This window comes from Xenopus tropicalis, chromosome 8, assembly GCF_000004195.4.
Source record: "Xenopus tropicalis strain Nigerian chromosome 8, UCB_Xtro_10.0, whole genome shotgun sequence".
Classification (NCBI taxonomy): Eukaryota; Metazoa; Chordata; class Amphibia; order Anura; family Pipidae; genus Xenopus; species Xenopus tropicalis.
The window spans coordinates 98976226-98996986 of NC_030684.2; the positions used below are offsets into that span (position 1 = coordinate 98976226).

The following is a 20761-nucleotide window of genomic DNA, read 5'->3' on the forward strand; positions in this document are numbered from 1 at the left end:
ATTTATCTTGAGTCAGTTAGCATTATTTAGCTCTGAGTGCTGCAATTATATAGAAAATATATTGAAGAAATGGACTAGTCTACATCCTTGAGCCATTTACTCTGCTTCCAGGGTTGATGGATTTGCAGTATGCATTGTATGGCAAGCTACAGGCCTCGCACACAGTTCTCTACATCATCTTCGCAGTGTTTTTAGATAATGGCTAGAAATGCTCAGACTTTTTTTTCAGATCATTACCCCCCCCAGTCTCTTATTACAGACCTGAGACATTACAGACACATAGTACCTTAACTTAGAAGTGGTAACTCAACAGCAGCTAAATGAGGGAATTATCCCTCATGTAAAAGAGTTATCAATTAAATATAAGCATTAAATGCTTAGCCAGTCTAATTGGAATGCAGAATAGCAGTTCTATAACTGATTTATATAATATGAGCCTGCAGGTGCAAAAGGGGACCATTTTTTTCTCTATATTGCACAGTTCTTTTAACCTAACTCTGCCAAGGCTTCTTACCACAAAACAAAAAGGCAAATACAAATTGCCATACCAGTGACATCACAGAAGGAGGGGCTAAAGAAGAGCAAAAGGGTTAAGTCTAAGAGAAAAGGGTTAGTAAGCTGTCTGCAGTCTAGACACATGACCCAAACAAATCCTAGATGCTATCTGCAGTTTAGTGCAACCTATAGCAGATGATCTTACAGAACTATCTCCTGGGGTTTAGTACATGTCCTGTTGGTCAAAGTTGTCAAACTGCCAAACAAGACACAAGATTTACTTACAGCACGAACATGCCAGACTCTCAGGTCCCTCAGGTTTCATGCAAAGCAAAAGGTTATCTATTAAAATCTCAAAAACTGCATGCCAAGTCTTATTGTACTGTCCTATATTACTAAATATGTGGTTATTTCTATGGTAGAACTGATAGTCATTATAGTAGTACCACAACAAAGAGACCCTAAATAAGGGCTGCCCAATTGAAAGACTGGGTCTGGATGTAGACCTTAAAGTGATTTTTATGACTTCAGTCTAGCCATGGTCTCAGCAAACCTGTTATTAAACCCAATGTAATTAACTGATCTGTGACATGTATGTATGGGATAATTGGCCCATGGCATTAAAAATCGTGTACACCATTTCTTTAGCAATAAGCTTGCACTTTGAGTTACCCATTACTATCAAATGTTAGGGCTTAGTTAATAATGCATTGTTATTTATTTTACAAAGTTGCTAAAATATTCATTGTTAATAATTAAAGGGACCATATGGCTACTTTAATGTAATGTAAAGCTTATTTCATATGATTATAATAAACACTGTGGTCATGCTGTTTTGCACGCAATTCACTTTTTAAGTAGCCATCTGGTCACTTACTAAATTTATGGAAACACTTACTTTAGCATCTGCTGCATCTGTATTAAGTGTGGCCTGGGAACATGGAGGTAGGCAGAATTTATACATGCCCGAATGTCTTATATCTCACTTATGGCGCAGGTAAGGGAATGGTTTTAAGTGGTACGGCGCAAACCCAAGCACACATGTACAAATGAACAAGACAGATACTTCAGAAAAGTACACACACAATATGTGATCATTGATATTTAAAGCATACAGGTCTCGACAGTTGCCTCTGTTAATGGTGCTTGGTACAGGGGTCTAATGTATCACTAGACTATTGTGCAAGCAGTTCATTTTTGGTGGATTAGAGAATTATCACCTATGAGGAAGCTTTATGAGAAGGTACAGGGAAGTTCTAAAAAGGGGTGGGGTCTTATCAAGCTTTTATTGTGTATGATTAATCTATAGTCAGGCTGGATATATGCAAAGAATGAGTAACGAAGGCTACACACTTGCAGTGTTTTTTCTCTGTAGGGCAGACATTTTTGGGCTTAGATCTGCAGGAATCTGTGTTAGTCAAACAAAATGCACAAGACTTGACATGAGTGGAAATTATGCTATTAAACAATACGTTGTGTGCAAGGCTTGTTATTGAACACCTGGAAACAGCAATTATTGCTATCCAACCTTCGTAAGTGCCTTTTACAGCTGAAAGGCCAAAATTAATTTTAATTAGTTATTTTAAAAACAGGTTTGATTGACTTTTAAATGTCTACCCGAGTACTATCTCAAGGTTAGAGACAGCGCTTAGAAAGGCTCGAGAGAAGGCAGATGAGAATCGTGCAGCTTTTCTAAAGATATAGCCTTGAATCTGTCGACAACAATGCACATGGGTTTTGAAGTAGCTATTCCATTTAATTTAGGGTTCACTTTGTTCTAATTCTCTCTTTCTTCTTTTAAGGAACCTTGTATAACATGCAGGTGTGATCTAGCAAGGCAGTGGCCCTCACTATGACCTCTTTATTAGGTGTCCTGACAGATAAGGAACAGCTCCAACCATTTTAATTTTATCCCTTATAATTCTTTTCTAAGAAATTGTTTCAAGCTATGGTATCTAGTTGCCATTGTCTTTATACCCCTTACATTCAAAGGCAAAGATGCGGCTGTAAATCCTGTAGACCTTGCCAATGAGTTGAGTTATGAACCGATATTTTGTATTTAGTACAGCTATTTTAGTAGATGATATTGATGCTGGGCATGAAGCATATTGCAAATTGTAGACATTCTCTATATCAACATGTTCCTATCCTTGGGCCATTTACAAGAATATCATTTTGCAATGGCATATTCCTAAAATGTTCACATATCCCTAGGCTGGTCCTGACTGACGTTAACAACAAAGGTGCAAGCTGAGCAAAGATGATTGCAAGTAGGCACAAGCATGCATAATCCCTTATCCATTTTAGTGCCTTGTTATAGGCTTAGAAACCTCAACAAGCCCAAAGTTATGTAGGACATATATGTTACATAATGACCTTCTAATTGCCTAATTGTTAGATCAGGGTGCAACAGATGGAAGTGAGTGGACATGATATAGTCTTCCAAATAATTTTTGTTGCCCCCCCTGTCTTCTCAAGGCCAATGTTGTTCTAGTTTCTCCATGAAGTGGACAGATTATTTGACATACTACTTATCTGAGGGCTAGAATATAAACAAATGATGATTTAATGCAAAGAAGTCTGTGGAGCTCTTGAGCAGGCTGGTGGGCTCGTGGTCCATGGTTTTGTGTTTGTATGATATATGGATTTAAATATAATATGATCATCAAGCATGTGGAGTGTCAACTGCGTGTAAAGGTTGCACAGAACAGTGTTAGAGCATCTATAGGGGCAGAAGATTTAGGACACTGGTGAAAGCTCTGCTTTGAATGGCACTAATTCCTGAGAAAGTTAACTAATCTAATTCCATTGACTGAAAGTTTTTGTTGCGGAATTAGTATTTGGGTCAGCGGGTGGGTCTAAATATGTCAGAAAAGTCACAAAAGTATTTATAGCAATGTGTTGTTTTTCTTCTGGCATCCAGAGGTCCAACACTAGTATTTAGATCTGGCCAAATCAGTGTGTAGTGCGACTAATTCCTGGATTCCCACTGAAGTTTTCCCTAGTCTCACCTATTTTTCCTGGCATTAAAGCTTTAACAACGGAGTTTCTCACACCACCCAGGAAATGAGTTTTTCCCCAGGCAGATGCTGTAATTACAGGAGGTCTACAATTTTAAAAGGCCATTTCCCACTTGCTGTGGAACTTCAGGGACAGCAGGTTATACTACATGTAGAGCTTTGCAAAGAACATGTTTATACAGGAGCACTGCCACTTCTGTGCTAAAAATAAGCTATACTGGAAAATTTAAACTTAAGGGAAATGTATGATTTTTACAAAATTAATGATCATTGAACTATTGTTTGTTTGGTTATTCCATTAAACAGGTAGTTAACGTTTAAATTAATTTTAGCCCGTAGACAGTGATATCCTGAGATAATCTGCAGTTTTTATTATTTTATTTCCTTCTGGAATTTTAGCATTTATCTGGTTGCTATGGTGGAATTAACCCTAGCATCCAGATGGCCTACACTAGTTCTGAAGTAGGGTAAAGCACAGGCATCATCATGTGGCATTAAACTAGCATTAATGAAAACACACATATACAGGGTCGAACTGGGGGGTGCAGGGCCCACCAGGGCTACCACCCCAGGGGCCCTGCACCCCCCAAGGTGCCCCCACCAGCTGCGTCCCCTGCCACGCTCCGTCCCCTGCCGCACCCCCCTAAACCCCCACAGGGGCCCCCTCCTGACATCCTCCCCTGAGGGTGCATAAGTGAAATATGTCAGGGGAGGACACCACCGGCTGGGGGAGCGGCAACAGGTATCGGGTCTGGGCCGCCAGGGCCCACCAGGTTTTTTCCCGGTGTCCCGGTGGCCCAGTCCAACGCTGCACTCATATATATTTATATAGAGCGATTAGAACCATATAATGGACTATTTGTGTGTTTGTTATTTATCCAGCCCCATGAAACACTATGGGGGCAAATCCCAAATAGATTTTCTTTACTTGTTGGATTCCTAGGGTTTGATTTGGTAAAGCTGGTTCAGCTTATATTATTTTCAGTGTTCTTAATCAAATTAACTCCTTGGAATGCAGCTTAGAAAATCGGACTATTTGAACGCCAGATTTTACACCAATATGTTATGCAAGTTCCGGCATAAGAAAAAACGCATAAAAGATAAATAGGTCCATTTGCCTGCTGCCTGATCCATGCAATTCTGCCTTGTGTCTGTTTGCAGAAACTTTAAGGTTCTTCTACCTCATTACAGCCAGAGGCAGAAGAAATTAAAATTGTTCTTTCCAAAACCTAAAACTGCCTAGAAGAAATATTGTGATTAAGAAGATCTCCCCTGTACCAAATAAAAATAAAAATATAGAAAACATATTTATAGTAAATAAGGTATAATCTACACCATGACAATGGACCTCACAATAGGTTGCAGGTTCTATGTAGTTGCCAAATACCGTTGGTTTATTTTTAGCACCTGGCCCACATTGTGTCCGGATTTGTTTATTGCTCTGCTTGGAGAACCCAACTCAGTACCAATGTGCTGGCAGCAGCGAACAGATTAACTCCATGGTTACCAGCACAATTTGTGAAAACTGTTCCTTGCAGCAAAAAAAGCTACAAGCAAAGGCAATTAACGTGTCCATAATAAGGGGATTCACACCCAGGTAATAACCATGAAAGATAATCAATGTGCCTTCCTCCTTTGTCTGCTTTGTTCTGAGCCCCTATACACTGTCTTTTTATTTTGTGTGCTGCTAAAGGTTAAGCCTCAGGCAGTGAGTAGACAGCACACCACAAGAGTACTTATTATGCAATCAGCTAATCAGATGCCCAATGGAACCCAGCCTTGCAAGCTGGCTGCTGGGACATGCTTTGTGTGCATTAGAGGAAAGCAACATTGTATATGATTTCTTGAGAAGACTACACTTTTTCTCTGTTATATATTTCTACCTTTAAATCCCTTACAAATACACGCAAAACCATCTGTAAATTCTGGTTTACTGACCACAGGTGGCATGTACTCTGGATCCTGCCTGTGCATTTACAGCTTTTTTATGGCTAAATACAGGGTATTCAGAGCTCTTTGTACCATGTAGGGTAATCACTATAACTATTCTCCCTTTAGATGCGTAAATAAGCACACAGAGTGCATGGCTTCAGCTCTTGGCAACTTTTCTACAGCTTCTTAAGTCAATAAAATATAAAGAACTTTGGGATGCACCCATTACAGCAATTTCATGCACTTTTTGGTATAGGGAATAATTTTTTTTTGTAAAGGAAACACAATGTGGGTTTAAGGTGACCTGGAGTGCCTTGTCTCCCTTTGAAGTGCTCTTTCATAATACAGAGCAATTTTCAGGCTCTGACCTTTTTTAGGGTGAAACCTTTATATGTTATGCTTGGTGAGTGAAAGGTACTAATGCTTTTTTGATTTTTCAGCCAAAAACTGTTCTGTTCTGAGCTGCATTGTACTTGTTAGGCAGTATCATAATGTATCCTAAAAATAGGTCTCTTGGTGTCCCTTAAACTATGGGGGTTAATCAGAAACACTACTTTTTCTAGCAATTAAAGAAGCTTGCACACCACCCCTTGTAGATATTTAGTAAAAATGAGCCTTTAATATACTGTACAGGTATCAATAAAATGCCTGATGCTTTTTGTACATCATGGTACTTAATCATAGGGAATATGCATAAACACAGGCAAAGATGATATTGAGTAAACTCAATTAGTGTACCTTGCTATATTTTACTGGACTAGACTTTGCTTGCATTCCTCCCCCCCCCCCCCAAGGTTATTGTGGGCAATGGCAAATATGGCATTTTGTCACATCCACTTGCCACATCTGGTAAGAGTCACACCCTATGTGCAATCAGCAGTACAATTCCTGTTGACTTAGGGAGGGGATCTGCATCAGTTCAAAACCGCTGAAGCAAAGCACCACAGGATTTCCTAAAGTGTCATTTCATCTTAAATCCATTTGGCTCCAACTCCCCAGGCTTGTAGCATTGTGTAAATATTGTGGCTGCTTCTTATTCTCCCATTGTCACCCAGAGAAAAGTTTGCTTTGCTCATTCATTCTTCTCTACCCCTCTGAGTGTGAGTTTGTGAAGTATAGTTGTCTAAAGTAATTCATTGGCAGCTGTAGGTTCTGTTGTACTAGCCTCTGTGCTTGAGAATTGGCTTCCTACTGTGGGCCAGAATCATTAAAATCTTAGCAGCCACCAAAACAATGGCCCCCTGCCAACTCCACTAGCTAGTCCTTAATCAACAATAGATCAACCTTTCTGAAAATAACCTTTATTAACAAGGTCTTAAGAAAACTTGTTTTTTTTTGTCTGCATCATATAAGAACGCAAAGCATGGACAATGAGCTAATGAGGGCACAGCTATGAACTGATGAGAACAAAGTAACACAAAACACACACACTATACAAACTGTTCTTTTTAGTTCTTGTAAAAAAAGGTTCATTTTCAATTCTAATTTCACTTCCAGCCAAAAGTCTGACATTTTTTGGTCCCTTTTGTTGTAGGTGAAAATAATGGTGAGAATCTGCCCATTCCAAGGACCTCAAAATACATCTGAATCGATGTCCTTCCTGAAAGTGGATCCACGGAAAAAGCAAGTGACACTATATGATCCATCTACTTGTGGCCCATCTGTCTCCGTTCATAGAAGAGCAGTGGTTGCTGTTCCAAAGATGTTTGCCTTTGATTCAGTGTTTCCACAAGATGCTTCTCAGGTACTTTATACAATGGGGATTTGTTTGCTTGAAACATGTTCATTCTAAGAGACTAGACAGTTGTGCTATGCAGTTTTGAACAGAATTGACAAATGGGTCCATACCCTAATCTGCTGTTGGAAGTTTGTAGATTACAGAATCTTGATCTGTAATCTGTAATCTGTAGCTGAGGTTTAGGCAGCTGCATCACTATATGAGCTTAACCCCATCCAATGTGGCATTCATTTCCCCATATACATTCTTCCGTGGAGATCATTGGCCAACCTGGGAGATCAATTCTTTTGTTATTTATACAAAAGTACATTTGTTCAAAACACTCGTTGGAGGCTTCCACACATGGACTAATATTCCTACAGTTAGAGTAGACATAACCAAATTGTTTAATCAGAGAATGTATGTCGCTGGCTCCAAATCCCTCCCACTACAACACACATACATTATTTTACTTTGGTGTATTATACTATCCTTGCATACACATTTAATTCACAGTGTTTAAAATGAATAAGGCATATTAATACTATACCAACAATGTATTAATCGTACAGATAAAATGACCTGTAGGAATAGCACTTAATATATTATTACACACACTCAAAAACAAACATGCACACATTCTCACACTTGATTTAACAAACAACAATAATTGTCATTGACTCCCAATAGCCAAATCATTAGAAATCCATTTAAAGATGTTTTGAAGGCATTTCTTTGTTCCTCTTTCCCTTTAGGCCGAGGTCTGCTCTGGAACAGTTGCCGAAGTAATCCAGTCTGTTGTGAATGGTGCAGATGGATGTATATTTTGCTTTGGTCACGTCAGGCTTGGTGAGTTCCTAGATTCGTTACACTTAATTGCTGTGTCAGCTTGGTAATTACATGCTGTCAGTTTCTGGCGCAGCAACCATAAAGAGTGGAAATAGATTATTGTTTTTAATTAGTCGCAGAACTTGTTTGGATTAATTTCTTCTTCCACATTTCAGATAACAAATTCTAAGCACAAAAACGGGAAATTCAGCAGTTATAGTCAGCGAAGGGTTAATAGGAGGTTGCTCACAATCATGGCATGATTTCTTGACAACCGAAACTGAAACTAGCAACTTGAAGTGGCAAACATAAGGACTTCATAAGGCAGTTTCTCTATTGATTTTTATGCAACTTGGTCAGATGATGTTCAGATCAGGGTCCTCTGCTACTACTAGTAGAATGCAGCAAATGACCAATAACGTGCTGTAGTTTTGCACTCTTTTGTTCAGCTGTGAATAGACTCCAAAGGGGTTAATTATGAACATAGTTTCTGCACTTCACCAGTGCAGTTATCAGTCAGATCATAGCAACCAATCAGATTTTTGCTGTTATTGTACTAGACTGTTCAAACCTCTCGTTGCTGGTTGGTTGTTATTGGAAATTGCATTTGTATTATTAAGCACCTATGTAAATGTGAACTAACCAGGTTGCCTGAATGTCTGTAGAATGAATAACGACTAAAGAAAAAATATAAGAAAGGCACCACATTTTCCAAAGTTTGATAATAACCCATAAGATGTACTTTCAAGCATATTACCAATAAATGATATATGATGATCAGTTGCTATAAGTAACTATACCTGTAACAAATATTGCTGTTTTTATTACATAAGCCACTAAGGAAAAAGGTGCGTGTTGTGTTTTGTTGCTCTTACATAATGTCATACAGATAGGACTTTATCAGCAGATTCAGACATGTGGGAATACCACATGTTTTTTTGCTAAAATAATGGGAAATAATATCCATAGATTAGAACACAGTGCCCCAGTGGTCAAATAGTGGTGAGCAGCAGCAGAATTGTGTTGCCTTTCTTTTACCAAGCAATAAACTTGGAAATAAACATGTCACATACACAAAATATCCTATCTAAGCCATGTTCTTCAAAAGTCCCAGCAGGGCAGATGAATGCACCTTTTCATACTGTATCATTAAAGTGAACTGTAATTATTTTCAAGAGAATTTTCCTGTAATGTTTACAAATAAATCTCTTATTAGCCATTTCCTTAAGCAAGAAGTACTCCTCTGCATTTCAATATGTTTGGCACATTCTAAAAACACAATAGAAATTCACTGTATAAGTGTGCATTCTCCTATAAAAAAAAACAAATGAATTCTATTTGTTCTGTATAAATGGTGTTAAAAACTTCATAGTGAGCATTCCATATTTATAGCCTCATAGTCAGACATTAGTATGGAGATTGAAGGCAGCTTGTGTTTACAAATGACTGTATTGTTTGAGAAGACAATTACAATCTAGCTCTTCTGTCACTGTAGGTAAATCCTACACCATGATTGGCAAAGATGCCTCTACACAAAGCCTTGGCATCATCCCATGTGCAATCTCCTGGCTTTTCAAACTAATCAATGAACGGAAAGAGAAAACTGGAACTCGCTTCTCTATTCGAGTATCTGCTGTTGAGATTTTCGGCAAAGATGAAAACCTGAAGGATTTGTTAGCCGAGGAAGCCACGGGGAGTCTTCAAGATGGCCAGTCCCCTGGGGTCTATCTGCGAGAAGATCCGATCTGCGGAACTCAGGTATAATGAAACATTTTGAATCATTTATCTATTCTCCACGAGGCTGTAATTGCGTTTCCATAAGATTGGCTTCTCGTCAGCCTTACATTGTAGACCCGCTAAAGCACTCTCTTTCCTTTATGCCAGAATCCCTTCTCCCATGGCTTACATATTTGTTTTCTTTGATTTCTCATGGGGGATCATCAGTCAAGGAGGAAAGTTCGCCCTCATCCTAATTAGTAACCTTGCTTTCTTTTTAATGCATTCAGCTTCAAAACCAGAGTGAGCTGAGAGCCCCTACAGCAGAGAAAGCGGCTCACTTCCTCGATGCAGCACTTGCGGCCAGGAGCACTAGTCGACCAGACTGTGATGAAGAAGAAAGAAGGAACTCACATATGCTTTTCACTCTTCATATATATCAGTATCGCATGGAAAAGAGTGGAAAGGGAGGAAGTATGTTGTTTTAATAACACTTTGCAAATTATTTTTTAAACACAAAGTAGACAGGCTGATTTCCCATGGTTATATAGATCATTCCTTCTCTGCATATTGTATTTAACAAACTGAGGGATATTTGTATTAGACAGAACACAACCCAGTGAAGCACAATATAGTGAGGCTATGTGTTCCTTAATATATAGCATGAATTAAAACTGAATTTGGTCGTAAAGTGCCTTGTATGACCTTCTAGAATAACTGAGGGGAACAGATAACCTTTTAAAAAATAGTGTGCACCATAATTTAACTTTTTTACCATAACAGTTGAGTAATATAAATTAGCTTTTTGTGGAAATTTCTTACTAAGGTTCAATGATCAGGTGATCAGGATCAAAGCAATGAGCATATTTTATGTAAATCTTCAGTGGATTTATACTGCATACTTTTTAACTATCTTTATTCAAATTAACCCAGAGGGAGAAATGGTTTGCTATACCCAGCATGGGGCTTTTGATAGTCCTCTCAGCTCTGCAGAAATGTACAATGGATGGGAATTATAATTCTGTAGTGAATTACAGATGGAGCGTAGATAGAAACTGGATGAGAGTAGATGGCTCATAGACAACAATAGGGTTTCCTATTATTCCTTACATAAATGTAGATTCAGTGAGTCTGATGAATGTCAAGGGATTATGAAAAGGAAGGAAGTTGCAGAAGGCTTGAATTATGGCAATATTGTGTATAACTGGGAAGCACTAAAACAGTCTGTGAAAACTGTACCAAAATTGTACTTTTTTGTTTATATTTAGGAAAAAAGCTTTATAAATGAGTGAACCTATGCTGTACTATTACTGGGCAGATTTATCAAATATTGATAACATTCCCTCCTGCTATAAATGAAAATGTTATGCTGGTATGAAAGAGGTAGTAGTTTTACAGATTTTATCTCCTCCTATGGGAATTCATTGCAGTAGACAGTGTGACCAATCAGCATTAAGCTTGGATCAGCCTTGTGAAGTTAAAATAAGAATTGGTATCCTAAAGTTCTTATTAGTTCTTTTATATATATATATATATATATACAATGACAATTAAATTACTTACCATGCAAGCTATTTCTTGTACCAATGACTGCATGTCCTGTTATTATTTAGAAGAAGAATGTGTATTTAGTATTTGCTATACTTTTTTAGTGTCAGGAGGAAGGAGCAGACTGCACCTTATTGATCTGGGCAGCTGTGAAAAAGTGCTGAGCAAAAGCCGTGATGGATGTGGGGGTCTCTGTCTGTCACTGACTGCACTGGGAAATGTCATTTTGGCTCTAGTCAATGGAGCAAAACACATACCATATAGGTAAGTACAAGACACATATTGCTTCGGCTTTATAGGTGATTGTTGGACTCAATAGCAATATATGAAGTACAAGGGTGAAATGCTTTGCTTGTGGAAAGTCACTTTTGAGCAGGCACTTTGCCAGGCCTTACTAACTGGAGTGATGAGAAGTTCAGTCGTAAAGAAATTTTCTTGGCTGGTTTGCTTGTACATCATTTTTGGCCAGTAAATTGGCTGTGATTAAATCTCCTTCAGTTGACTTACTGAATAAAGTACTGCAAATTATTAGGGTAGAAATCATGGGTCACCATTGGTACTGGATGTGCAGAATATCCATGCACTTTGTTCAGGGAAAGATGGTGTTCCACCTTGACACCCCAACTGTTCATCAAATAAAATTACCCACAATCCACATGACTGCATACTCTATCTTGAACATGGCAATTAGCCAGGCTTGTAGGACTGTTCATTTTACCTCATGCCAGAAATACCCCAATCATTAAGACCAGGTAGCACCTTCCTGGGTACATGTTGATTTGTATTTTGATTAAATTAGACTGATAACTATAATTCAACAGCTAAAAAGTTGCATGATAGCCCAAACCATCCCATTGGGGCCTTTAGGCATACAGGTCACCAGCTGGGAAGAAAAACAGCCTCAGAGAATTGTTGAGTTAGTTAAGATAATAGGATAGTTACCAGATATAGTTTTCCATCAATATTATGATTAGTGATGACTAATTGCATCATTCTTTGAATTGTTTTCAAATTCTGATGTCAAAATTGGGAATAATAAATTCCTTCATTGCCAGAGGGACATTAAACAAATTGCCTTACTCTTTATTGCAGCGTGGTGGGTTAAATTACTGCTAGCTGTCATTTATAGCATTGCTAACAGCTGGTATTTTTTAATGTAATCCCTTTACGTGCTTATTGGCATGCTCTTTCAGTACTGAAATACCGAGGATAAATGTTTTTCTTTCTAGCACTGCAAATGTTCAGTGCAAGTTTTTAATTCTGCTTTCCACTTGTTAAATAGGGATAGCAAATTGACCATGCTCTTGCAAGAATCTCTGGGGAATATCAACTGCAGGACTACCATGATTGCTCACATCTCAGATTCGCCAGCAAATTACCAGGAAACCCTTAGCACTGTTCAGCTTGCTTCTCGCATTCACCGAATGAAAAAGAAGAAATCCAAGGTTAGTAATTGTATTCTCTTTAATGCTTGTAGCAACCTATTACATTGCTAAGCACGTCAGCTCAGCAATACAAAAGTACTAAATTCTGCAGCAGAGTTTTGGAGCTTAGTACTGATCCAATATTCTCGCTATTTAAATTCCAATCATACTTTTACTGTACAGGAAAAAGTAATCAGTGTTGAAAAGATCCTTCCTACTGAATCTGTGCAGTGTGTGTGTAATCCAGTAGTCATTATAAGTGTGAATAACAATGGAAATCAAGCGTTCAGATTTACATTCCTGACTCCTGTTTGAATTCATGGAACACCAGGATACACTTTATATATGTATTAAAAATCTTAAAAATGTATACGTTGTGCCCCTCTGTTGATGTATTATGTACCATCACAGATGCTGAATTACATTTAGACTTGTCTCAAATAATTACTTACTACAGCTTAATACTGTCATCCTGCCATATGGCTGCTTACAGAATGAAGATGATGGCACCCTGTTCAGTGTTATAACCTCAAAGGAGTGAATAGTTAGCACTGAAAATAACTATCCCTGTCATTGTGTTTCTACATAAAGTGAAATGAGGATGCTCCACAATGCTTAGCCGCAAAATAAAGAAAGGTTGTGGATTTCATATGTCTCCCTTAAAAGGGTCACGTGTGAGACTGAGAAGCCTGCAGCTGTTGTGCTATAAACACACTTTCTTTTTCTCTTTTATAGTATGCCTCCAGCTCGTCCGGGGGAGAAAGCTCTTGTGAAGAAGGCCGCGTTAGAAGACCCCCTCACATACGGCCTTTCCACCAAAGAACAGTTGTACTTGACCCGGATTTTCCAACTCTGGGATTTCACAGTGATCCTGATTATTCCTCGAGCAGTGAACAGTCGTGTGACACTGTGATATATGTTGGGCCAAATGGCGCTGCTTTATCGGACAAAGAACTGACTGACAATGAGGGGCCTCCTGAATTTGTTCCCATAATACCTTCACTCCTCAAGAAGAGAAGTAAAGATAATTTGTCTAGTATCAGAAGTTCTGATAACGATCATTTAAAATGCAACACATTTGCTGAACTGCAAGAGAGGTTAGAGTGTATTGACGGAAGTGAGGAACCTGCTAGGTTTCTTATTGAAGAACCTGTTGCAGCACATTGTAATAAAGCCATGAACTATGAAGACAATGTACATTCAACAAAGGAAAAAACATTACTTTCTGGAATTTGTAAAAGACCTGGTTTTCAAGATATGGTTTCACCTAAAAAAGGGCAAAACATTATTATTTCAACTGCTTTTCCGCCAAATATTTCAGATTCTGAAACAAATGCACCTCAGTCTGCACATGAACACCCTCAACAACATGCCAAAGCTGAAAATGTAAAGCCGGAATGCATCTCAGATGGAAACCAAGTGACAATCATGGATTTACAAAAAACTTTAGCACCTAGTGTGTGTAAGGCACAGGAAATACCAAAAGGAGCCACAGAAATATCTGTAAAAGAAAAAGCCCTTATGGCAAGAAGACATCTTCCCAGCCCAGCTCCACCTCCTGGTTCTCAGTCATGTAGCAGTAATAATGTTGGGGTCAGAACTCCTCCGATCGGAATGAGCAAATTGAAATGCCAAGATAAGCACAAGTTAGTCAGCAGCACATTACCAGTTGGCATCAGCACGCCTAAGCAGCCTGGCCCAATAGAGGTTCGTAGGTTTCGATCAGCTGTAAAAACAAATGGTTTTGACCGAGACATATTAACCACTACAGTGACATTGCAGAAGCCAGTAGAACTCAATGGAGAAGATGAACTTGTATTCACTGTTGTAGAAGAGTTGTCTATTGGAGGCATTCTTGACAATGGCAGACCTTCCAGTATCATTAGCTTTAACAGTGACTGTTCACTACAAGCCCTTGCCTCTGGCTCTAGACCAGTTAGCATTATCAGCAGTATTAATGATGAATTTGATGCATATACTTCACAGGTCGCAACTGCTGGTGTAAATATTGACATTGTGGTTCCATTGGCGGAGGATCAATGCACTATTAGCAGCAGACGTTCATCTATTAGTTCCTGGCTTAGTGAAGTAAGCATTTGTACAATTAAAAGTGATAGAGCTCAGACCTACAACAGTATTGTTCCTCACTCTTCTCACAAATCTGATGAGCTTTCAGAGTGTTTAAATATGGGTTCAGAAAAAAATACTGATCAAATAAGTCAAAGCTTGAAAAGTTCTTTGAATGACAGTGGCTTCTGCTTTTCAGAACTGGAGAGTGAAAGTATGAGTTCAAGTCCTTTATTTTCCAGCAATGAAAAAAGCTTCAAAATCTCTGAGCTCACCAAAGCCAGTCAAGTTGCTCATTCTGCAAGTAACAAATCTAGTAGCATCCGGGGTACAATATCGTTTGAGACCATCCATTCCAGTCTTCCTCGGAAACATAATACTACCTCAGTCACCACACACGGTCATGCAGCGAATTCCAAGGAACAAGTATTTAGTGACCCATGGTTTGTGAGAGCAGATACTTCCTTGGAAGGAATGTCTGATAATCAGGCACTGTCTACAAAATCTTCCATTTCTGGTACAGACAATCAGCTAAAACAGGGCTTAAAATCTGCACAAAATATTAGCTCTGCATCCAAACCCCTGAAATCACAGACATTAGCATGCTCTCAGCGTGTTGTTGATGGATGTGAAGTGGATGCAAAATCGGCCCCCAAAAAGACTGAGCCTTTAACTAAAGTGCCGCAACTTAGAAGAGGGGCCACAACACTGGGAGTAGTAACTACATACAATTCCCAAACAGATTATGCATCCAAAGGCATTTCAGATGGAAGTCTGAAATCTTCAGGTGGAAAAAAGAATTTAATGCAAAAATCCAGCATGTTGCCCAGGCCTGGTGGGACTGTCCCTCCAGCACCTCCTGTACGGAAATCAAGCTTGGATCAGAAAAACGTACCTCTGCATGCAAGTAAATTAGATGGATTAGAGGGAAACTGTTCTGAAGAAGAAGCAGAAAAACATTGTAGCAACACAATATTTTGCAAAGGGGACAATTCATTGCCTAAAACAGCATCAAGCTTAAAGGCTAAAGTGAACAAAAATGAATCTGTTCAGCGCTATGGGAGCCATATGTCTCTTGAAAGATGTGATAGCGTAACATCTATTGGCTCAAAAACAAATGGGACTCGTGATAATAGCAACTCTTGCATTAACAAGGTAGGAAGAGCAGTTCCTAAGCTTGGAAATCCTATTGGCTCTTCTACTAATACCTCTTCTCCAACATGTTCAGCAGCTGCCAAAACTAATCAGGCCAAAAGTTCTCTGACTCAGAAAGCAACAAATTTAAACAAAAACCGCAGCCTGTCCACAAATGGTTCAAAATCTCTCAGTTCCTCTGTTAAGTCACTGAACCAACCTAGTGGGAAAAATTCTGGTATTCCACCAAGTGGAAAGGCAGGTTCACGACCAGTTCAGTGCATGTCTACCAAGCCTGCAAGGGGGACAATTATGGGGACTAAGCAAGCACTGCGGGCAGCCAATAATAGGGTCAATGAATTGGCCTCTGGAAGCTCTGGAAAAATGAATCATTTTAGAGGATCTACAGACTCTGATAGTGGAAACGACAGTGGTATAAACCTGAGTGATGAAAAGTTGCAGACTCCAGTTCTACCCTCACCTTATAGCAAAATTACGGCACCAAGGCGACCTCAAAGATATAGCAGTGGGCATGGCAGCGACAACAGTAGTGTTCTGAGTGGTGAGTTACCACCTGCTATGGGGAGGACAGCTCTGTTTTATCACAGTGGTGGCAGCAGTGGGTATGAAAGCATGATTCGGGACAGCGAAGCCACTGGAAGTGCATCCTCTGCGCATGATTCCATGAGTGAAAGTGGAATGTCATCATCTGGACGCATGAGAAGCTTAAAATCCCCAAAGAAAAGAGGTAAAGTTTGACAGATAATATTTCTCTAATGTCAGAGTATTTATGTGTCTCAGATCTGTGGTTTGCCCCTAGGTGTTATTAAACTACAAGACATTTGCATATTACTCATACATGGTTTAAAATCTCCGTGCATGCATTCAGAGGCCCATCTTGTCTGTCTAGTAGCCAAGATTGTTTAGAGATAAAGTTATTGTTGGCTCTAATTGCAACATTTAGCCTCTATTATTATTATTATTATTAACATTTATGTATAAAGCGCCAACATATTCCGCAGCGCTGTACAATAAGTGGGTTTCATACACTGGACATACAGAGTAACATATAAAGCAATCAATAACCGATACAAGAGGTGAAGAGGGCCCTGCCCAAATGAGCTTACAATCTACACTCTATTGCTTTCAAGTTCAAGCAATAGACGTATGTGCTGAAGGCTGACTTTGCCTGCACTCTAGATTGTAAAATACAAACTGTCATTGGTCCCTATTATCAGTTCTCCAGTGTGTATCTGGATAACATACTTTGCCTGTGTTTGCCTTTTGTTTCATCTGTGGGAGAGTAAATAACTGGCAGTACTTTGGTTATGTGCAGTGGGTAGCACCTAGGGTCACATGAACCATGTTTCCCCATGCACATATATTTTAGGACTGCTATTAAAGGGAAATAATGATAACAGGATTAGGATTCCGCTGCTTCACGAACTTTTAAGGACAGGAAATGTACATTGATCAACCATTTTTTGGTTATTGAAAGCTGGACCTATGAGGGTGAACAAAATCCTCACATAAATAGTAGTATTTTTGGAGTACCCCCCACAAAAAATGCACAAGTTTGCCTCCCCAGTCTGCCCTGTTTTGATTACCAGTTGAAAAAAAGCAGTAGAGCAGCAGGGTTGAAGGATGCCCTTTCATGCTGCTAAATCTTGTCTCATAAGTGATTGCAGACATGGAGCATACACAGCTGGATTTGGCTTCAACTGCTCATGATCTATATATATATATATATATATATATATAAAAATACTACCTTTGATATGTGGCTTCCAACTCCTTCGAGTTAGCACCTTCATAGAAACTTGGTACAACAAAACAATATGAATATGCAGTAACTACATTCAAGTTTTAGTGATTTCACTAGATAAGGAGCTTAGACGGCAAGATCTGCAAGAATCACTCAGTAAATGGTCATATCCTATTCTACATATAAGCTTATTAGCTTTAATAAGAAATCGTTTTTTTTTTTAAAAGGTCTTCAGCGTCGGAGACTTGTACCAACTCCATTACCAGAAACAGCAACAACTGGCCAGTGGGTGGATCTGCCACCTTTGCCAGGCAATTTAAAAGAGCCATTTGAAATCAAGGTTTACGAGATTGATGACGTGGAGCGATTACAGAAACACAGGCAAGAGGAACCCGAGGTCAGCAGTTATTTTGTAACAGATCAAATGTGCCCACTAACTTTGGTCAGGGTAACACTTAGTCAGTGGTTCTGATTTTCTAATTCATACATCAGAGTTTCACCCGTCAGGGACAATGGAAATAATTCCCACATGCAATTAATTTGCTTTAACATGACTGATGTGAGAAAAGAATATCCATGAATATATTATGAGAAGACTTTATCTTCTGATCCAGCTGGATAAAAGTTTATAGCTCTTGGATTGTACAGGGATCATTAACTCCTTATGTAAATCATATAAAGCGATTTGTTGAAACAGCCATTAAATGAGACGTGGTTAGCACACACTTGCTGTTCTTTTACATTGTGCTTGTTTATTGCTTTACTTTATGGCATTACTAAACTGATATTTTTTTCTCCCAGCAGCCTTTTCAAGATGTTGAAAAGGTAAGATCTTTTACAAATTTAATAGAATGCTTTTCAAAAGTAATCTGGATGCTTGTTGGTTATCTGTGATTATTTGTGCTATCTGGGTGCAAACGTTGTAAGCATGCTGTGTTCATCGGTTGTAGTACCTTTAGGCTGTACCAGTGGGTCTCTATATGAAGATTTATAGATTTATTATTGTATGAAAACGTGTGTGCTCCTACCTGGTGAAAACATAGACACCATAGATTCATAATCTGCTCCTCTGCAGCTGAAGCAAGGGAGTTTTGTATATGTATGTATCTGACATACTCTACATACATTACACCAGAATCTTATGGCTGTTTATAAATTAATTAGACATAACTAATTTCAGACTTACTTTGCATTTAGCTTGGAATTTCACATTTAGCATGCTAATGATGTTCTATCTCTAGCCTTAATTTATGCACCCCATTCAGCGGAATCCTTTCTCATCCTTTAAACAAGCTAATATTTGTCATTTGCATGTTTACCACTGGCTACTCCGCTAATTGGAAAGGAGCAGTGCGATGTGAGGAAGTAGCTGTATTGTGGATTATCTGTAGAACAACTTACATTTTCTTCTGCTGATCAAATACAGCAGATCACTTTGGTTCTGTTTATCCTATAGGATTAAAGAGCACCAGGTGATCTGATTGCTAGGGATGTAGCGAACCTCAAAAAAAAAGTTTGCGAACCCGTTCGCGAACTTATGCCAAAAAGTGCGAAAGTTCGCGAACTTTGCGAACCCCATAGACTTCAATGGGAAGGCGAACTTTAAAACCTAGAAAACCCATTTCTGGCCAGAAAACTGATTTTAAAGTTGTTTAAAGGGTGCCACGACCTGGACAGTGACATGCCAGAGGGGGATCAAGGGCAAAAATTTCTCTGAAAAATACGTTGTTGACAAAGCGTTGCATAAAAACGCAAGCTATTCCTATGTATACGCAAAGGCAGCTGGCAGACCTAGCGGAAATACGCGTCGTTTTTTTGCTATTTCGCACTATTAGCACCATGGAAACGGGATTTGCTTACACCAGTACTAGGCTGAAAAACGCCATGTGTGGCTTGTGCAGCGTTTTTAGGCCGAGAAAAAACGCAGCGGAAAAACGCCAAAGGCGATGTTCGCGCGAATTAGTTCGCCGGCGAACAGTTCGCTACATCTCTACTGATTGCTTCAGTGCTCCCAGGTACAATTGGGACCAACTGGGAAAGTTAACATGCTGGCAAGGTTTTCCCAACTTGTGCCTTTTGGTACCTATGGTGGCACTGGGAGATATGACTGTTAAAGGGAAACTTTGAAGGTGCCAGTGCCCTTTCCATTTTTTTAAAGATGCACAGCATCTAATAATAGTAATTCATGGTGTTTAATTGTGATAATTCATAATGTTTAATTAATTTTTCTTTATTTTCAGGGCTTGATGTACTTCAGCACCAAACTAAGTTTACTAGAAAGACGTCAGCAGAAAGTTAAAGACGTTAAAGCAAAGTATGAATTACTGAAACAGGAGTTGGAGGAGACGAAACACAGGTTGATGATGCACCCACACAAGTGGAGAGGACAATGTATGTATTAGCAACAACCAGGTTATCATTTCAAAATATATTTGTGTTGTTAATGTGTATCAAGCTTCTTGTTACTAACTTGATAAAGGAATACTGTCATGGGAAAACATGTTTTTTTCCCCAAAACACATCAGTTAATAGAGCTTCTCCAGCAGAATCCTGCATTACAATCTGGTTTTCAAAAACGCAAACAGATTTTTTTTATATTTAATTTTGAAATTTCACATGGGGCTATCCATTTTCTTCATTTCCCAGGGTGCCACAGCCATGTGACCTGTGCTCTGATAAACTTCAGTCACACTTTACTGCTGAGCTGCAAGTTGGAGCAGCCACTCAGCAGAACAGTGGGAAGGGAGCAAGATAGCAGCTCCCACTAGATATCAGAATAGCACTCAATAGTAAGAAATACAAGTCCGGCTTGGGACTCCTCCAGTCACATGGGAGTAGGAGAAACAATAGGTTACTTGGATTCAGTTCTAATGTGTAGCGCTGGCTCCTTCTGAAAGCTCAGACTCAGGCACAATGCACTGAGATGGCGCCTACACACCAATATCACAGCTAAAAAATACATTTGTTGGTTCAAGAATAACATTTTAAATGGTAGAGTGAATTATTTGCTATGTAAACAGTGTAATTTAGAAATAAAAAGGACACCATAAAAATCATGACAGAATCCCTTTAAATAATAAGCTGGAACAAAAAAAAACTTGAGGTTATAGAAAGC

The 20761-nt window shown here is 39.0% G+C and overlaps 1 protein-coding gene across 4 annotated transcripts in view; it reads left to right on the top strand.

Annotated features, from left to right (window-relative positions):
• kif26a (kinesin family member 26A) overlaps positions 1 to 20761 on the top strand; it is an 89038-nt gene that overhangs the window by 65745 nt on the left and 2532 nt on the right. For 3 of the 4 annotated variants that reach the window (XM_004917188.4, XM_002939734.5, XM_012969324.3), the window contains 10 exons: positions 6982 to 7191; positions 7920 to 8013; positions 9488 to 9750; positions 9999 to 10182; positions 11361 to 11520; positions 12539 to 12701; positions 13416 to 16629; positions 17874 to 18043; positions 18448 to 18471; positions 19887 to 20037. In XM_004917188.4, coding sequence (XP_004917245.2) covers positions 6982 to 7191; positions 7920 to 8013; positions 9488 to 9750; positions 9999 to 10182; positions 11361 to 11520; positions 12539 to 12701; positions 13416 to 16629; positions 17874 to 18043; positions 18448 to 18471; positions 19887 to 20037 — 4633 coding nt within the window. The remainder of the gene's footprint in view (positions 1 to 6981; positions 7192 to 7919; positions 8014 to 9487; positions 9751 to 9998; positions 10183 to 11360; positions 11521 to 12538; positions 12702 to 13415; positions 16630 to 17873; positions 18044 to 18447; positions 18472 to 19886; positions 20038 to 20761) is intronic. The other variant, XM_004917189.4, reaches the window with a different exon arrangement.